Source organism: Tachyglossus aculeatus, chromosome 5 (assembly GCF_015852505.1).
Source record: "Tachyglossus aculeatus isolate mTacAcu1 chromosome 5, mTacAcu1.pri, whole genome shotgun sequence".
Taxonomy (NCBI): Eukaryota; Metazoa; Chordata; class Mammalia; order Monotremata; family Tachyglossidae; genus Tachyglossus; species Tachyglossus aculeatus.
The window spans coordinates 87435720-87455704 of NC_052070.1; the positions used below are offsets into that span (position 1 = coordinate 87435720).

A 19985-nucleotide genomic window follows, 5' to 3' on the forward strand; every position below is an offset into this window, starting at 1 on the left:
TTGCCAAATTCATTCAGTCGTATTTATTGAGCGCTTACTGTGTGCAGAGCAATGTACTAAGCACTTGGGAAGTACAAGTCGGCAACGTATAGAGACGGTCCCTACCCAACAATGGGCTCACGGTCTAGAAAGGGGAGACAGACAACAAAACAAAACATGTAGATGGGTGTCAAAACCATCAGAATAAATAGAATTATAGCTAAATGCACAGGAAGAAGCATATAGCTGAGGCAGAAGCCTCAGTCCCTCAGAGTCCAGGCTGCTGGACTGTGAGCCTCCAGGGATCGTCTCTGAATCCTCCCTGTGCCGTCTGTCTGTTCAATGTCTCCAGCATGAGCTCTCAGCTCTCCCCCTGTCCTGTTCTCCCTGCCCCATAACTTAATTTCCTCACTTTCAAGTTGGCCAAGTTCTACTTCTTCCACACAATTTAGCCCCTCAACGTCCTCTTTAATCCTTCTCTCCTATTGGGTCAGTTTAACACTGCAGGGAGAAGCGCTCCTGATTCGTCTCCTCCCTGTCTGATTTTTAATGGGATTTGTTAAGCACTTACAAATGTACTGTATCGTACTCTCCCGAGTGATTAGTAGAGTATTCTGCCTAAGGAAAGAGTAAATAAATGCCACTGATTTTGATTGATTACCTCCGGTTTGGGGCAGCACAGAGGATCGGAGAGGGGCCTTGCAGATTCCAATGGGGCCCTTTCCCCTTCCACGGCCTTCGGCCAGATAGAAATCAGGAAGATGACCTGGATAGGGTGGTGGTGGGGTGCTGGAGGTGGGGTCTGGGATGACGGGGTGCTGGAGGTGGGGTCCGGAGGATGATGGGGTGCTGGAGGCGGGGAAGCGCCTTCTCCAGAAACGGGGCCTTTGGGTGCCTACTAGAGCTGTGGGTCGGACTTTGGTCGAGGACCCGCTTGCCCAGATGGATGCCCAGACCCTGTGTGACTTTGGGCAAGTCACTTAACTTCTCTGTGCCTCAGTTACCTCATCTGTAAAATGGGAATTAAGACCGTGAGCCCCCCGTGGGACAACCTGATCACCTTGTAACCTTCCCAGCACTTAGAACAGTGCTTTGCACATAGTAAGCGCTTAATAAATGCCATTAAAAAAACAAAATGAAACGACCTTCGCTACAGACCCCTGTAGGCTGACTCTGATGCGGTCTACCCTGCCCGGGGAAGCGGGGCGAGCCCTGGGTGAGGGGTCCCCGGATCCAAAAGTTGGCTGGTGCCAAGGGGGGAGTAGAGGAGGGAGGAATGCGAGGGTGGGGCCTGGAGTGTGCATGGCGCTGGCTGGCCCCATTCTCGTGCCCCCTTTGGGATTGGTAGTGCTTGCCATCACCCAAGGGGGGGTGGGGGGGTCCCCAGAGACAGAGGGTGGAAGAGGAGGAAAGACAGGCTGGCTCTGGGGCTCCATCACCCGCCTAGGCTCAAACCCTCGAGGGGCAGATGTCAGCACCCCTCAAGTTGGCAATCTGTCTCCATTCATTCGTTCAATCGTATGTATTGAGCACTTACTGTGTGCAGAGCGCTGGACTAAGCGCTTGGGAAGTCCAAGTTGGCGACACAGAGAGACGGTCCCGACCCAACAACGGGCTCCAGGGTGGGGCGGGGGTGCAGCTGGTGGGGAAGGGCCACCCCGGGGGGCAGAGGGCTGCGAAGGTGGGCACTCTCCTACCCTTCTCCTGGGGTGTCTGGGGGCAGGACGGGACTGCGGGCCCGAGGGACGGCGGCATGGAGGAGGAGGAGGAGGAGGAGGAGGAGGAGGAGGAGGAGGAGAAAGAGGAGGGGGCGGTGTTTCCCGGTCCGGGCGGCCTCGGGATCACATGGGCATAAGCAGCTCCCCGAGCCCCGGGCGGGCTCTTCCTCCCCAGAGCCGGGGCGGTGGCAGTGGCAGCGTTGGCAGCGTTGGCAGCAGTGGCAGCAGTGGCGGCAGTGGCAGTGGCAGCAGCAGCAGCCCCGGAGCCTCCTCCCAGTCCTCCCCGTCCCCTCCTCCCAGTCCTCCCCGGGTTCCCGGGCCGGTGGGTCGGTCCGGCCCAGGTGAGCGGCGGAGCCAGGTAAGAGCCCCGAGCCCCGGGGCTGCCCCTTTCTCCGCCCCCCGGAGGCTTGCCCCTTCGCCCCCCGGGGCTCTTCCTCTGGCCCCCCGGCGCTCCCCTGGAGCTCTCCCTTTCCCTCTCCTGGACTACTCTGTCCCCGCCGGGGCTTCCCCTCTGCCCCCCGGGGATTTCCCCCGCCCCTGCATCCCTGGCTCTCCCCTCTCTGTCCCCCTGACATTCCCCCCTGCCCCCTGACACTCCCCCCTCTGCCCCCCGGGGATCCCCCCCTGCACCCCTGGCTCTCTCCCCTCTGTCCCCCTGACATTCCCCCCCCGCCCCCTGCCCCCTGACACGCCCCCCCGGGGATCCCCCCTGCACCCCTGGCTCTCCCCTTTCTGCCCCCCTGACATTTCCCCCCCCCCCCGGCTCTCCCCTCTCTGCCCCCTGACACTCTCCCCCCTGCCCCCCGGGGATCCCCTCTTTGCCCCCTGGGGATCCTCCCTGCTCCCCTGGCTCTCCCCTCTCTGTCCCCCTGACATTCCCCCCCCCGCCCCTCCCCCCTCTGTCCCCCGGGGATCCCCCCTGCATCCCTGGCTCTCCCCTCTCTGCCCCCCTGACATTTCCCCCCCTGCCCCCTGGGCTCCCCCCTCTGCCCCCCGGGGATTCCCCCCTCTGCTCCCTGGCTCTCCCCTCTCTGCCCTCTGACACTCTCCCCCCTGCCCCCTGGGGCTCCCCTCTTTGCCCCCCGGGGATCCTCCCTGCTCCCCCTCTCTGTCCCCCTGACATTCCCCCCTGCCCCCTGACACTCCCCCCTCTGCCCCCCCGGGGATCCCCCCTGCACCCCTGGCTCTCCCCCTCTGTCCCCCTGACATTCCCCCCCCTGCCCCCCAGACTCTCTCCTGTCTGCCCCTCTGACACTCCCCCCCCCCGCCCCCTGTCCCCCGGGGATCCCCCCATCTCCCCTGACTCTCCCCCCTCTGCCCCCTGGGCTCCCCCCCCCCGCCCCCCATCGCTCTTCGGACAGCTATTCTGGCCCCCGGGGATGCCCCTCCGCCTGCCCCGCCTCCGGTGCCCCCCGGGGTCCCCCGCTGTGCCCGCCCCCTTGGCGCCCAGTCCAGCGCGGCCGCTCAAAGTCCGAAGGGCTGCGCTCCTCCCGGGGAGACTCTGGCCGGAGCCGCCCGGCTGGACGGGGGTCGTCCGGGGGCAGGGGGCAGGGGCACAGGGTGGGCGGCACTCAAGGACTTCGCCCTGGGCCCTGGGAGAGTGAGTGAGAGGGAGTTTGGGGGGGTCGGGGGGAATCCCTTCCCGGTGGGGTGGGCAGGAACCGGGCAGGGGCGTGCAGTGGTGGTTAGTGCTTGCAGCTGGTAGTGTTGTGCACACTCAGTGCTGCAGGCAGAAGGGCTGCCGTGCCCGGGACTAGGGCTGGGGGCTGGGGGGAGAAGGGGGAGGCTCTGCGGGGTGGGGCTCCAGGGACAGGAAAGGGGCTGGTTATGGGGGGGCTGCTCTGCAGGGTGGGGCCCCAGGCTGGCCAAGCTGCTTCCTACCAGCGCTGGTTGCCTGGGTGGGGAGGAGGGTGGAGGGGGGCAGAGGAAATCCTCCAGGGGCAGAACGCTTGGAGCCACTTCCTTCCCCCGGAGTGGGGGAAGAGGAGGAGGCAGTGCTCCCTGGCAATTGGCACTGCCAACCTCGAGCACGGGACCCCGAGTGAATGGCCGTTTGCTGACTTTCAGGGGCGCAGGGAGGAGGACGGGTTTACTGGGGCCAGGCCCCAGTCCTCTGTCAGCCAACTGTCAACCAGTCGAGGCCGTGCCCCTCCCTGCTCTGGCATGGGGCTGAGGGCCTCGTGGGATATCTGGACCCAGGGAGGCTTGCGCGCCCCAGCCATGCCAGCCTCCTACCTAGCTCCCACCCACCCCGGGGGCTGTTCACCCTTTCGGCTGCCCAGGTTTGGGTTTTCTGGGCGCCCGGCCCTTCCCCTCCCACCTTACAGCTTGTGGCGAGGGGACAAGGGACGGGAAGACAGGAGCTGGCTGAACTAAACCTTCCCGGCCAAGGCGGGTGAGTGGGGAGCTCCTGAGCTCTTGGGTCCCCACCCCTCGGGCTGATCTCACGTGACCCCCTCTCCCCCGGGGACCAGGAGAGGAAACTTGAAGTCACCTCTGGGCCCCACCTCCTGTGGAGGAAGTGAAACCATCTCTTGGCGGTAGGTTACTCACTTCCTCTGCCCATAGCCTGCTGTTTCTTGCGGGCCCTCAGGCCGTCATCTCTCCGCACCCCAACTGCTCTCTCCCTTCTCCCCCCCACCCCGACACAGGCATGGAGCTGATGGTGGAGGTGCTGGGGCCGGCCCCCTGGGGCTTCCGGATCACGGGGGGCAGAGATTTCCACACCCCTATTACGGTGTCCAAGGTAATAGCGGGGTGCCCCGGGCCAAGTGGGGAACAGGGCCCATCGGCCCTTTTGGGGGGCACGACTCTGGGCACGGTTGCTAGGGGCTGCTTCTTCTGGGCCGGTGAGGTGGAAGGGAAAGGCTGACCAGTGAGGTTTGCTCTCCTCCTTCCCCCCCATTGATGGAGTGACTTCTCATCACTCCTTCCCATCTTGGGGGAGTCTGACGGAAGACTCAGAAGAGTTGGAGGGTGGGTGAGCGAGTGTGCGTGTGTATGTGTGTGTTTGTGTGATGGGGGATTCATTAATTAATTCATTCAATCATTCATTGAGTGCTCACTGTGTGCAGAGCACTGTACTAAGCCCTTGGGAGAGTACAATATAACAATAAGGCTGCCCCGCCAGGGAGGGGGTAGAGGGGAGGTCAGAACCGAGACTCTAGGCCCCCCACCCCCAGGGTAACCTTGACCGGCCCGGCTGTCTCCCAGGTAACCGAGCAGGGCAAGGCTGCCGCTGCTGACCTCCGAACCGGGGACATCATTGTGGCCATCAATGGGGAGAATACGGACACCATGCTCCAGGCTGAGGCCCAGAAGAAGATCCGTCAGAGCCCCTCACCTCTGCGGCTGCGACTGGACAGGTAGAAAATCTGCCCGGGTTCTATGGGTCAGTCCGCTGGCACCTTCGGGACTCAGGGCCAGTATTGGTCAGGCTGTCTCCAGGGGAGAGACCAAGGACATTCACTAGGCCGGAGGAGCAGGGTCCATCCAGCCTCGGCACCCTGGACACCTCTTCCCTGCAACCCAGTGTGTCTCCCTTTTGCCCAGGAATTGTCAGCCCGCTGGTTCATTGGAGCGGTAGCTGGTGTGGCTTTCTGTGTCCTCCAGATGGGCATGGGCACTTTGGCAGGGAGACGTTGGGGCCGGGGAGCGGGTGTGAGGGAAGCTGGATGCCTCTTTGCGGGGTGTGTGTGATTGGCGGCGGAAGGGTCTGTGTGTTGAGCTGGGAATGGGCGGCCCTGGGCTGGGAGCTGATGGGGTGTGCAGCGTGGGGCAGGGCAGCCTGGATTGGCACGAGGCACCTGCAGCCCAGGTTTGACTGGTTCCCAGGAGTGTGCAGGGCGTGGGCACTGAGTGTTGACACCTGGGGGACGCCCCGAGGGCTTCTCAGGGATGAGGGGTGCAACTCTGCAGAGGCCCTGGGGATGGGAGGGTCAATAGCCCCAGTTTAAAACCAGGGAAGGGTACTTGGGGTTTGAGATAAATGGGAAGAAGTGTCCCTCCTCTTCTCCCTCTGCTCCTCCATCTCTCGCTTTCTCCGCTTTTCCTTTCCCTAGACGCCTCCGTGCTTCCCTGGGGCATCCCTCAGCCAGAGGGCAAGGGTTCTGGGGACCAGGTGGTCCCCTGGGGTGGGGACAACAGGTGACACAGAGGCATGGAATGTAGAGCTGGCCCCAGCTAGTGAAGGTCCTCCTGGGTGAGGCCTCCGCTCTGAGTCAGAGGTGTCACCTTCTGCTTTCAACTCTGCCAACCTGTTATCCACATCCACCCTCTGGCACTTGCGTTGCCCACACTAGCCCTCATCCCCCACTTATGCTGGAAGCAACATTGCCTAGTGGAAAGAGCATGGGCCTGGTTTATAATCTTGCCTCCATCACCTGCCTGCTGTGTGCCCTTGGGCGGTGACTTAACTTTTCCGTGCTTCAGTTTTCTCAACTGTAAAATGGGGATTCAATAATAATACTAATGATAATGGCATTTATTAAGCGCTTACTATGTGCAAAGCACTGTTCTAAGCGCTGGGGGAGGCACAAGGTGATCAGGTTGTCCCACGGGGGGCTCACAGGCTTCATCCCTATTTTACAGATGAGGGAACTGAGGCCCCGGAGAAGTGAAGTGACTTGCCCAAAGTCACACAGCTGACAATTGGCGGAGCCAGGATTTGAACCCATGACCTCTGACTCCAAAGCCCGGGCTCTTTCCACTGAGCCACGCTGCTTCTCCAGGATTCAATCGTGTTTGCCCTGCTTGGGACAAGTGCAGTGTCAATCTGATTATCTTGTATCTACTCCAGCGTGTAGGACAGTGTTTGGCAGATATCAATCAATTAATCGATGGTATTTATTGAGTGCTTACTATGTGCAAAAGCACTGTACTAAGTGCTTAGGAGAGTGCAACAGAGTTGCTAGTCACGGTCCCTGCCCACAAACAGCTTTCTGTCTAGAGAGGGAGACAGCTCTTAATATAAATAAATAAATTACGGCTATCTACATAAGTGCATAGTGGGCCTGAGTATGGGGGTGAATAACTACCAAGTGCTCAAAGGGTAGAGACCCAGAGAAGCAGCGTGGCTCAGTGGAAAGAGCCCGGGCTTTGGAGTCGGAGGTCATGGGTTCAAATCCCGGCTCCGCAGTTGTCAGCTGTGTGACTTTGGGCAAGTCACTTAACTTCTCTGTGCCCCAGTTACCTCATCTGTCAAATGGGGATCAAGACTGTGAGCCCCCCATGGGACAACCTGATCACCTTGTAACCTCCCCAGCGCTTAGAACAGTGCTTTGCACATAGTAAGCGCGTAATAAATGCCATTAAAAAAATGTACAGGCAACGTTGAAGAAGGAGCCCGGGAAAAGAGAGCTCGATAGTAAGTACTTAGCATGTACCGATGCTATCAATCAGTGGTGTTTATTGAGCACTTACTATATGCAGAGCACTGTACTAAGTGCTTCAGAGAGCCCAAGACAACTGACTCATTCCCTGCCCACAATAATAATGATGGCATTTACTAAGCGCTTACTATGTGCAAAGCACTGTTCTAAGCGCTGGGGGGGGGGAAACGAGCTTACATTATTATTACTCCCCACAACTTTATCCATCCCCATCCCCAATTATCCACCCTCTTCCCTCTACTACCCCTTACTATCACACCCAACTCCCACCCCGGCCCCCGCGGCCCCTTATGGAAACCCTCTCCCTCACTTTCCATATTTACATCACCCCTCACCCCACCTCGCCGTCTGCCTCTTGGCAGTTGGCCTCCCGGGCAGCTTCCCCTCGAGGTCACGTTCTTTGCTGCCCTCAGCAGTCCCGGCTCCAGGCTGAGGCCTAGAGCGACGACCAGGACAACCGTCCCACTTCCGGGCCCGGGCATGGCAGCCGCCACCCCTCCCTCTGCCGCCCGCCTTTTCTGAGCCCCAGCACGGGCTCATGCCATTCCGGGCCCTGAGTGTTTACAGGAGCGGTTCTGGAAGAGGGTGGGGAGGTCTCATGGCATCTGGGAATGGGACCAAGATCCACAGGAGACAGCAAGCCGGGGTGGGGGTGGGGGTCAGTTGCTGTCATGCTCAACTCCAGTTCCTCCTTCCTTCATCCTTGCCAACTCCACCTAACTCCCAGGGCCTCAGGTCAAGGCTGGCAGGAATCTCCGAGTTTCCCTCCTGCTTTCTCTGCCCGCCGTCCCAGAGATGGGGCAGACCCCTCTGCCCACGGCCCCGGGTACTTCTGTATAGTTCAGCAGCACTGAGAAGTGTTAGGAGTCAGGGGAAGAAGGGCCAGGGATGAGGTGTCGTCACCGGGGACAAGGCTGGGCCTAGGAGGGCCCCCTTCTATCTGACTCCACTCCCGGGGTGGGAAGGCTGCCTTGGCTGCTGGCTTTGGGAGCTTCTTGCTGACCTCCCTGTAGGATGACCAGACATGTAGGAATGTGAGAAGGGGGACCTCCCCTTTCCTCCTCCTCCGTGTCCATCCCCCAGACCCTTCCAAGCCCTCCCGACCCCTGGGTCTGGATCTTGGCCCCTTAATGATTTCCAGGATTTGGGCCAGCCCAGATCCCAGCTAAAGGGAAATATTTTGGGGCAGGGGGCACAATTCGTATCTCACTTGGAGCACCCTCCCTTGCCCCTCTCTCTCTCTTCCTCTCCCCTCCTCCGCCCTCTGCTCCATCTTTGCCCTTCCTTCCCTCCCCCAGGACCCGGTCATCCTCTCCAGGTCAGACAAATGGTGAGAGAGTGCTGGACTTGCAGGCTTCCCGTTTTCAGGTAAGACCTCTCTTCCTGCCCACGGGGGCACTCCTGGGCTCCTGATGCTCTAGACCGGGAGCTCTCTGTGGGCAGGGAATGTGTCCGTTTGTTATTATGTTGTACTCTCCCAAGTGCTTTGCACACGGTAAGCTCTCAATAAATATGATTGAATGAAGGAATGAATGCCAGGGAGGCTGGCCTCGAGTGCCAGGGAAGAGGGGTAGAGGCGGCAACGTGGATGATTTGGCTCACCTCCCACCCTCCTCCCCACCAGGGCTCGACGAGGACTCGAACAGACAGTCAGGCTTCCCTGCGGTCATCGTATTCCAGCCCAGCATCCCTTAGCCCCAGGGCCTGCAGCCCCTTCACCCCGCCCCCTTCCAGCCCCCCAAACTTTCCAGGCGAGGGGGTGGTGAGCAGTCGGAGGTGAGAACTTGTGGAGGTGGGACTGCCTAGGCCCCACTCTCCTATCTCCTCCATTCCCTGTTCTCTCATCTTTCCTTCCTCCCCCTTACCCTTCCTTCCCTGGTCCCCCTTACCCTTCTTCTTTCCCTTCTCCCCCTTATCCTTTCTTCTTTGCTCCCCCTTATCCTTCTTTCCCCTCTCTCCCCTTATCCTCCTTTTCCCTCTCCCTGCTTATCCTTAATTCCTCTCTCCCCTTTGTCCTTCCTTTTTTGCTCCCCCTTATCCTTCTTTCCCCTCTCCCTCTTTGTCCTTCCTTCTTTGCTCTCCCTTATCCTTCTTTCCTCTCTCCCTCCTTAGCCTTCCTCCCACCCCCATCTGCCCTCCCGCTGCCCCGGTTTCATCTCGGGCAGGAGTTTGTCTCTAGGCCCCAATGGACTCATTTCCCCATTGCAGCTTCCAGAGCCTGACGCATTCCCCCGCCGTCATCTACGCCGACCATCCGTCCCTTGGGGGCCGCCCTGGCCCCAGACAGGTGAGCGCACCAGGGAGCCATACTGGGGTGGGAGAGAAGTAGAACTCTGCTTCCCCAAGCCCCTTGGCCCCGCTGCCGAGGAGCGAAGGAGACATCGGCCTGGCTCCCAGAGGTGGGAGAGTCCCCGGGGCCAGCTGGCACCTGCCTCCTCCTGCCTTCCGTCTCCCAGCAACGGCTTCCCGTTGGGTCCCGTGGGCACCCCGGGGGCTTGGGCCACTCCTTTCCAGCAGGGCCAGGCTAGGCCCACCCTGTCTTGCCGCCCCCTGAGCCCGACTCCCCTCCCCTGCTTCCCAGCCCTGGATGCCCCCGCCACCCCCCGCCCCGCTCCTGTTTCTCTTGGGCCAGGAGCTGAATAGTTTAGCTGCTGTTGTTGGATGCTTCCCTCTTGGCTTGCGCTGCATTTCTTGATAAATTCCTCCCCCATTGCAAGCCATGCACCCCCTCCCCGCCCGCCTCCCTCCTCCCTTCTCCTCCATCGTCTTCGAGCCTGCTCTCCCCACGCCAACCCAGCTCCCTCAGGGGGTGTCTCTCCTGCTTCCGTAGCCTGGGTGGCCACAGGCATGCCACCCCCACCCCCCCCCACCACAGAACAGACGGGGCTGTGGTTCTGAATCAATAGGGCCCTCCCCCACTCCCGCCCCCTCCGCCTGCCCCTGGCCCAGACCTGACCCTTCTTGTCTGCTGCTGCTGCTGTGCTGGGCTTGCTGGGGGGAGTGGAGGGGGAGGATGGTGGAGGGGGATCGGCCCCAGCTGTGGGGGTGAAGGCAGCCATGGGGTGAGGCAGACAGTGTCCAGCTGCTGAGCTCCTGAGCCCCCGGGGGTGGCCTGGGGCCCGAAGCTTGGCTCCACACAGACTTGGAGGGAGCAAGAGGCTGGAATCCATTGTAGTTTGGGTCCCTGTCCCCCTCGCCACTCTTGCACCCTCACGGCAGCGGGGCTGGGAGGGCCTCTGGGGACCAGAACCCCGGGATTATCGGTCTCCCACTGCTCCCCGCTATTTGGGGACACCCTCCCGGGGCTCAGGCCTGCAGCCTCCAGAGAAGCTATAGAGGGAAGAGAAAGATGAGGAGGCTTCTCTAGAAGTCAAAGTCCAACTCACCCATCCCCTGAACCCACCTCCATCCATGGGGACCCTGCCGGTGGGGCAGGTGTCCTCAGGGCCCAGTGGAGGCCACACCCTTGTTGATAGGACTCTGCCACTACAATGCACACACATATCTATATGTATGTATAGATAGATACATAGTAATACACATTTATGTGTCTTAAATCTAGCTACAGCTAAAGATTGTGGTGGAGGCCCTGGAGTGATGAGGCAAGCTCAACCAGGGGCAGATGTGGTGGTTGGACACAGAGGGAAGTGGGTTTGAGAAAGAGAAACAGCGTGGCTCAGTGGAAAGAGCAGGGGCTTTGGAGTCAGAGGTCATGGGTCCAAACCCCGGCTCTGCCAATTGTCAGCTGTGTGACTTTGGGCAAGTCACTTCACTTCTCTGTGCTTCAGTTACCTCATCTGTAAAATGGGGATTAAGACTGTGAGCCCCCCGAGGGCCAACCTGGTCACCTTGTAACCTACCCAGCGCTTACAACAGTGCTTTGCACATAATAAGCACTTAATAAATGCTATTATTATTATTATTATAATAAAGAGAGGCAAGGGCTGGGTAACAGGAGGTAGGAAAATGAAAGGGGGGCAGAGAGAGAGAAAGAGAGTGAGTCAGTCTCCATGGTGTCCTTGGTACATGGTTTGCACAAAGCATTTCCAGAGCTATGTAGAGCAGCTTTGAGGCTAGAGGCAAGGAGGATAGCCAGACCTCAAAGATGACGAGTGAAGGGGCCAAGGGGGTTCCCAAGACATCCCTGTGTTTTCCTGTTCCAATAGGAACAGGTCCCCAGTAGGGTGAGGGGAGACCTGTGGAACCACCTCTTCCAGTCTGCCTTGGTCAGGGTGGGTTCCCCAGGGCAGTCTAAGAAACCCTGGCAATCCTGGACCTGACTTAAGTGCTGGGGGTGGGGAGGCGAGGGCTATTAGTGCCCACAGTTGTCGTGGTAAATGTATTTATTGAGCACTTGCGGGGTGCGTTCGAGGGATGCAACAGGTGCAAAAACCTGAAAGCTTTTACTCAGCAGGCAAGGCAGACACGAAAGTACTTTAAATTATTAGAATCAGAATGAATAATAGAAAATGCACTGGAATATGCCCACGTTTTCAAGTCCTGAAGCTGGCTCTGAATAAATCTCTGAGCTAAAGGGTTGGCATTTGGCCTGCCCTGACTAGGCTGGTGGGAATTCACTGAAGGGTGTTTGCTGGAGGAGGGGAGATTTGAGGAGGACTTTGAAGGAGGGCTGGGCTGAGGTTTGGCGGATTGGGGCGGGGAGGGAGTTTCAGGCTCCGGAGGCAACGTGAGTGAAGAGTCACAGGTGGGTAAGACTATTGAAGCCGGTGGAAGGAGGTTGTTTTTTGGGTTTTTTTTGGTGCCAAGAGAGATGGGCGAGCACTGAAGGATTCTGTGCTTCCAGAGATGTATGTGCTGAATAGTGTTTCAGGAGATGATCCAGGCCGCAGCGTGGAATGTGGATTGAGTGGGGAGAGGCTAGAAGCGGGGAGGTCAGCGAGCCGGCTGATGCAGTAGTCAAACCGGGAGATGACAAGCGCTTGAACCAGGGTAATGGCCATTTGGGTGGAGAAGGAAGGGGTGGATCCGGGAAATGGTTTGGAGGATGAATCGGCAGGATTTAGCAGTTGATTGGAGGTGAGAGCTGGACGCTGGCAGGGAGCGTCACTAAGGTCTCGGGCTTCGGGTTGGTGTGTCATAGCTGGAGATGGGAGAGTTGGGAGGAGGGGGGGACTGAGGGGGAAAGATGGGTTGAGTTTTGGACATGTTGCGTTTGAGTTGCCGGCCGGCCATCCAGGTGGAAGTGTTTCGGGGGCAAGGGGAGATACTGGATTGGAGACCAGGGGCTAAGTCGAGGCTAAAAAAGGTAGATTTGGGCTGCTCCACATAACAGGCCATGGCTGAAGTCATATGAGTCGATCAGCTTCCCCAAAAAATGAGTGTTGATTAAGACTGTGAGCCCCATGTGGGACAGGGACTGTGTCCAATCTGATAAGCTTGTATGATAATAATAACGATGGCATTAAGCGCTTACTATGTGCAAAGCACTTTTCCAAGCGCTGGGGAGGTTACAAGATGATCAGGTTGTCCCACAGGGGGCTCACAGTCTTAATCCCATTTTACAGACGAGGTAACTGAGGCCCAGAGAAGTGAAGTGACTTGCCCAAAGTCACACAGCTGACAACTGGCGGAGCCGGGATTTGAACCCATAACGTCTGACTCCAAAGCCCGCGCTCTTTCCGCTGAGCCACGCTACTTCTCCACGCTATACCTACCCCAGCGCTTAGAACAGTGCGTGACGTATAGCAAGCTCTTAACAAATTCCATCATTGAGAGCACGGGCTCGGGAGTTAGAAGGTCACGGGTTCTAATCCTAGCTCCACCACTTGCCTGCTGTGTGACCTTGGGGAAGTCACTTCGCTTCTCTGTGCCTCAGTTACCTCATCTGTAGAATGGGGATTGAGACTGTGAGCCCCACGTGGGACAGGGACTGAGTCCAACCTGATTTGCTTGTATTCACCCCAGCTCTTAGTACAGTGCCTGGCACATAGTATGTACTTAACAAATACCATTATTATTATTATTATTATTATTATTAAGTGAGAAGACTAGGGGACCAGAAGAGATGCGTTCTGGCCCAGGTGCCCACTAAGCCCTGGCAAGTGCCCAGAAGCTCGGTGATTCCAGTCCTGACTCTTGCTAGACGATTTGCACCCCTGCCCGAGAGTCAGTGAGCACGGCACACCCCCAGAGATGCCCAGTGGAGGGGCTTCTTTGTTAGAGAAGCAGTGTGGCTCAGTGGAAAGAGTGCGGGCTTGGGAGCCAGAGGCCATGGGTTCTAATCTCAGCTCTGCCGCTTGTCAGCTGTGTGACTTTGGGCAGGTCACTTAACTTCTCTTTGCCTCAGTTACCTCATCTGTGAAATGGGGATTAAGATTGTGAGCCCCATGTGGGACAACCTGATTACCTTGTATCTACCCCAGCGCTTAGAATAGTGCTTGGCACATAGAAAGTGCTTAACAAATGCCATTATTATTATTATTATTCGGCTCCTTCCAGACCCTTGGGTCGGCGTGGGAGCGGGTGTCGAGCCTTGATTTAACCGCGTTAAATCAAGGTTGCCTCCCTCGCCATCAAGTCAAATGACTCTTTCCTCAGGCTGGGCTCGGCCGAGCTGGTGACTCCGCTGTGCGAGTTCTGCCTCCTGCGCCTGCCAGACCCAGGAATTCCTTCTCCTCCAGTCCCCGACAGAGGTAGGATTGGGGCTGAGGAGCCGGCAGGCAGAGCCGGGTGGGATGTAGCCGGGGAGGGGGTCATTCATTCATTCATTCATTCATTCATTACCTCCTCCAGGAGGCCTTCCCAGACTGAGCCCCTTCCTTCCTCTCCCCCTCGTGCCCCTCTCCATCCCCCCCATCTTACCTCCTTCCCTTCCCCACAGCACCTGTATATATATATATATATATATATATATATATATATGCTTGTACATATTTTTTACTCTATTTATTTATTTATTTATTTTATTTGTACATATCTATTCTATTTATTTTATTTTGTTAGTATGTTTGGTTTTGTTCTCTGTCTCCCCCTTTTAGACTGTGAGCCCACTGTTGGGTAGGGACTGTCTCTATATGTTGCCAATTTGTACTTCCCAAGCGCTTAGTACAGTGCTCTGCACACAGTAAGCGCTCAATAAATACGATTGATGATGATGATTCATTCAGTCGTATTTATTGAGCACTTACTGTGTGCAGAGCACTGTACTAAGCGCTTGGGAAGTACAAGCTGGAGTCGAATCTCTCTGAATCCCAGAGAGTCCTTCACACGCACACATGAGCGTACACGCACAGAGACACCATTCTTCTAGCAATCAGGGGCATTTATTGAGCGCCTTTGCGGTGCATGGCACTGTTCTAAACATTTGGGAGGGACAACAGCAGCTGACTCCTTCCTCTCTGGTCTTCTGGGAAGAGGGTTAGGCGTTTCTGGGCCTATCCTCCTGCACCCATCTTGGTGATTCCCCCTTTTAGACTGTGAGCCCACTGTTGGGTAGGGACTGTCTCTATATGTTGCCAACTTGTACTTCCCAAGCGCTTAGTACAGTGCTCTGCACACAGTAAGCGCTCAATAAATACGATTGATAATGTTGATGATGATGATGATTCTTTTACTTCTATTTATTTTACTTGTACATATTTACTATTCTATTTATTTTGTTAATGATGTGCATTTAGCTTTCATTCTATTTGTTCTGACGACTTGACACCTGTCCACATGTTTTGTTGTCTGTCTCCCCCTTCTAGAGTGTGAGCCCGTTGTTGGGTAGGGACCGTCTCTACATGTTGCCGACGTACTTCCCAAGCGCTTAATACAGTGCTCTGCACACAGTAGGCGCTTAATAAATACGATTGAAAGAATGAATGATTCTTGAGGTTCCCCCCCTTAAACTCCATACCACTGCGCCTCCCACCCCCATCGCTGCCCTCCCCTAATGAGAAAAAAACCCCCAGTTTGCCTTCCTTGTGGCACCATCTTAGAGGCTGGAGACACAACCAGAGTTGCTCGCTGGATAGAGCGCGGCCCTGGGAATCAGAAGGACTTGACTTTTAATCCCAGCTCCACTACTTGTCTGCTGTGTGACTTCGGGCAAGTCACTTAACTTTGCTGGGCCTCGGTTACCTCATCTGTAAAATCGGGATTAAGACTGTGAGCCCCATGTGGGACAGGGATTGTGTCCAACCTGATCATCTTGTACCTGCGCCTTCACTTAGTACAGTGCCTGGCACGTAGTAAGTGCTTAACGAGCACCATAATTATTAGTATTATTTTTAATTCATTCATTCAGAGGAGCAGCGTGGCTCAGTGGAAAGATCCCCGGCTTTGGAGTCAGGGGTTATGGGTTCAAATCCCGGCTCCGCCAATTGTCAGCTGTGTGACTTTGGGCAAGTCACTTCTCTGGGCCTCATCTGTAAAGTGGGGATAAAGGCTGTAAGCCCCCTGTGGGACAACCTGATCACCTTGTATCCCCCCAGCGCTTAGAACAGTGCTTTGCACATAGTAAGCACTTAACAAATACCATTATTATTATTATTATTGTAACCTCCCCAGCGCTTAGAACAGTGTTTTGCACATAGTAAGCGCTTAATAAATGCCATCATCATTATGATCATTATTATTTATTGAGCGCTTACTGTGTCCAGAGCACTGTACTAAGTGCTTGGGAAAGTACAATACAACAATAAACAGTGACATTCCCTGCCCACAACAAGCTTACAGTCTAGAGCCGGGAAGACAGAACCCAGAGAGCTGGGGCAGCCAGCTGGTCTCACTTGATCCACAAAGCTCGGGCTCTTTGGAGATCTGAGCCCTGATCCCTCTGAACCCCTTAAGCCTCCAATTTGAAGAGCCCACCCTCACCTGTTACCCCAGCAGGGAGTCTCCCCCACCCTCCCTTCCCCTTCCTGGATCTCGGCTTCCAACAGCAGGGACCCGGAAGGAGGAGGCCAGCTTCTTGAGGAGGATTCCGAGGTCTTCAAGATGATGCAGGAGAAGCGAGAGGGGCAGGCCGCCCCTCGCCAGTCCAGCTCCTTCCTGATGCTCCAGGAGGCCCTGGAAGCTGGGGAGAGAGGTAAAGGGAGAGCAGGTCGGGAGGGGAGGGGAATTGGGCCCCAACAAGCCCCCTGCCATCTAAGATCTGGGTTGATCCCTATTTGAAAGCACTTCTGTACATATCTGCAATTTATTTATATTAATGTCTACCTCCCCCTCTAGACTGTAAGCTCATTTTGGGCAGGGAAGTGTCCCTTTATTGTTATATTGTGTCCGCTTATTGTTATACTGTCGCTTAGTACGGTGCTCTGCGCACAGTAAGCGCTCAATACATATGAACGAATAAATGAATATTTCTCGGGCAGATGGCACGACGGTCTTCCTGCCCAGCTCACTGAGCCCAGCGGCCCCCCGCCTGGCCGGGACTGCCCTGACTCCACCCCCAAAGCTGCACGTCTGTGAGAAGTGCCACAGTGGCATCATGTGAGTGAGGGGGAAGGGGCTGGGGCTCCCGGGGCAAGGTGGGCACCGAATTGGCCAAAGGTTGGCGGGGCGGGGGGCTTTCCTCTTAGGAATTGGCCCTACTGCCTCTGGAGGAGGGGGAATCCTGGTTTTGTAGATCAATGGGAAGACCCCGGCCCCCCTCAGTGGCCGGGGCTCCTCTCCCCTGGCGTCTCCCACCCTGCTGACCGTGGGTGGGTGGGCTGGTGGGTCTGCCCTTCTGGCTCCTTCCATCCCCCTGGGTGATGTCACTGCCCCTTTTAGGAACCAGGCGGTGCGGATCCAGGAGGGACGCTACCGTCACCCGGGCTGTTATGTCTGCACCGACTGCGGCCTCAACCTGAAGATGCGCGGGCACTTCTGGGTGGGCGATGAACTCTTCTGCGAGAAGCACGCCCGCCTGCGCTACCCGGGCCCGCCCACCCTCAGTGCCCGCTCCTGAAGGGCCTCAGCCAGTCCCTGCCCTGACCAGCCTGCCCTGCCTTCCGCCAGGCGACCTGGGTGTTCCTGAGCGCTGTGTCAAGGCTGGGAACCTGAGTTTGGTACCCGTCCTTGCCCCATCCCTGCCGTCCCACACAACCCTCAGCCCAGCAGGGCCTTGTCTCAGGGGTGGGGAAAGAGGGCCGGCCTTGCAGGTGGGCTGCTCGAAGGCAGCGGGTCTCCCCTGGCGAGCGAGGCGGGCACCGGGCGAAGAAGTGATGCGGGCACTGAGCCTGGAGCTGAGTGGGGCTCCTCATTTAGCTATTGTAAGGCACGCGCCGGGTACGGGGTGGGCAGCAGAGGGGGGCGGGAGCAAGGGACAGAGGGAGGACACATCTTTCAGAGGAAAGGACGGGGGACGATGCCAGGTGAAAAGGTCTTGCTTTAAAGCCACTGTGTAAAGCTTCCGTGAACTATATATAAATATATATAAATATGTATATCTATGTACAAATAAAACAGATGGTAATATATATATACCCGCACTTACCCTCACTCTCCCCTGTGCGTGAGGGCTCAGGCTCTGATAGCAGGGGAGAAAAGCAGTCTTCAGAGAGATAACGTTTGCCGCTGTTACCGTATTACGTTCGAATGATCTCGATGATAATGTTAATCAGCACTGTGGTTTTTGTTAAGCGCTTACTACGTGGCAGGCACTATACTAAGCCCTGGGGTAAGAGAGGTGGTAAGCGGGTCGGACGCAATCCTTTTCCCCCACGGGACACCTGGTCAGATGCAAGGTGGAATGAGAACAGAAGCAGGTGTAGACAGAGGGGCAGAGACTCAGTAGGGCTGGGCAGGGCGGGATGTTTTGGAGCCGGAGTCCGGCATGTAGAATAGGCAGCATTTCCTGAAAATGCCCCGTGGATTGACACCTCCGGGTGCGGCCCGAACCAACGCTAAAAATAGCAGGCCAAGGGAGTAAGCTGCAGTGGGGGGACCTCACCCTGTGACCGACTGACCCACGGAGCGTGGGTGGGGCCCCCGGAGGTGACCGACCTCATTTTTTCAGGTCCCTGCCTGGATGAGGGCGAGGTATCTTTCCAGGAGGCGGGGCTCAAGAAACACGCAGGAGAGGAAAGTCAAAAATCAAAGTGGAAGAAACATGAAGGGGTCAGAGAGAGGGAGGTGGGAGAGCGAAGAGATGGAGTCTTGAGTTCAGGAAGGAGCCTGGGAGAGGGGCGGGGGTGATATATCGACACGGGCAGACACACACACACCTACACAATCACAGATTCCTACACACAGACATACATGTCCAATCAGACGTATTTATTGAGTGCCTTCTAGGCTCAGAGCACAATACTAGACGCTTGGGAGAGTACAATATAACAGAGTCTGTAGACACATTCCTAGCCCACAAGGAGTCTTCTAGACTGTGAGCCCGCTGTTGGGTAGGGGCCGTCTCTATATGTTGCCAACTTGTACTTCCCAAGTGCTTAGTACAGTGCTCTGCACACAGTAAGCGCTCAATAAATACGATTGAATGAATAAATGAATGAAAGGAGCTCACAGTCTAGAAACATACATATGCAGACAGACGTGGCTCAGTGGAAAGAGCCTGGGCTTTGGAGTCAGAGGTCATGGGTTCGAATCCCGGCTCCACCACATTCTGTTGTGTGACCTTGGGCAAGTCACTTCACTTCTCTAAGCCTCAGTTACCTCCTCTGTAAAATGGGGATTAAGACTGTGAGCCTCACATGGGACAACCTGATCACCTTGTATCCCCCCCCAGCGCTTAGAACAGTGCTTTGCACATAGCGCTTAACAAATGCCATCATCATCATCATCATCACCCAATCACAGACATCTACCCACAATCACAGACGCACACATACACATCCAATCACAGACTCATACCAAGACACACAGGAAGGTAGACACTTACGAACAAACGGAATGCCAGCGCTGTTTGGCCAGGGGTTCCCCCCCTGATGTCAGTGAGCCCCACTGGTGGGGTATTCATGGCAGAGCCTAGGGGGGCAGCAGCAGTGGGAGGGCCATGCCAGCCTGTCCCTCTAGACGGTATGCGCTCAGCAAATACGATTGACTAACTGACAGCCTGACAGGCCTGGTGTTGCAGATGGCAGGAGGCCCCTGAAGTGTCTTCCTGGGTCCACCTCCCATGACAGACCTGCCTCCTCCAGGTCAAAGACGTGTCGCGAGTTGCCGAGCCGGGCCGAGCGAGAGCTTCACCCCTTCTTCCTTCAGCGGTGATGGCCATTGTTTTCCCCGCCTGCCCCGCTCAGGACTTCCTCCACTGGTCGGCCAACGGCGGGACCTTCAGACCCACCGGCTGGTGGGGCGGAACTGCCTGATTCTGAACGTCCCCGGGAGGGTGAGTCGTTTTGGGCCGGTGTAGGGGGCCAGCTTCAGCCCCAGCTTCAGCTCGAGTAGCTAAAATCAGCCCCAAAGGCTCAGACTGGTCCCCGAGGTGGTAGGGAGTTCCAGTCGGGGCTGTTCTGCTCCGCTTGGCCGGGCCCCCCACAAGGCAACCCAATTCCCACGTTCTATTTCTGCCCAGTCCTACAGGCGCCTAAAAACAGGCCCAGGGGTCAGAAGTGGACTGGCCTGGTGACCCCAGGAAGCCCCGAGGCCGAGGAACCCGTAACCTGTACCGCCTGTGGTTTCCATGCCTTTGTCCAAATCCCTGCCGAGAAGCTTTCCGCCATCATCACCATCATCATCAATTGTATTTATTGAGCGCTTACTGTGTGCAGAGCACTGTACTAAGCGCTTGGGAAGTACAAGTTGGCAACATATAGAGACAGTCCCTACCCAACAGTGGGCTCACAGTCTAAAAGGGGGAGAGAGAGCCTAAAGGGGGCCGCCAGGGTGACCGCAGATTGCCTTGAGTGTTGGTGGTGGGCACAGGGTGCATAGGGTGGCCGGCGGTTTGAGGAATTCTGGGGACACAGTGGGGTCAGCAGCTAAGGTGTTGAGTGTCCGGACATGAGCCGACGCC

At 56.9% G+C, this 19985-nt stretch overlaps 1 protein-coding gene across 3 annotated transcripts; it reads left to right on the forward strand.

Annotated features, from left to right (window-relative positions):
- Positions 1-1995: 1995 nt before the first annotated feature.
- On the forward strand, positions 1996-17450 carry PDLIM2 (PDZ and LIM domain 2). Of its 3 annotated transcripts, none has more exons than XM_038746705.1 (10): positions 1996-2055; positions 4349-4443; positions 4911-5062; positions 8386-8455; positions 8712-8863; positions 9296-9374; positions 13646-13740; positions 15973-16118; positions 16405-16522; positions 16805-17450. In XM_038746705.1, the coding sequence occupies exons 2-10, from the start codon at positions 4351-4353 to the stop codon at positions 16980-16982; spliced, it is 1083 nt and encodes a 360-aa protein (XP_038602633.1). In that variant the 5' UTR covers positions 1996-2055; positions 4349-4350; the 3' UTR covers positions 16983-17450. The 3 variants fall into 3 exon arrangements, with proteins under 3 accessions (XP_038602633.1, XP_038602635.1, XP_038602634.1); XM_038746707.1 differs by lacking the exon at positions 1996-2055 and adding an exon at positions 3671-4092; XM_038746706.1 differs by lacking the exon at positions 1996-2055 and adding an exon at positions 4153-4237.
- Positions 17451-19985: the final 2535 nt, after the last annotated feature.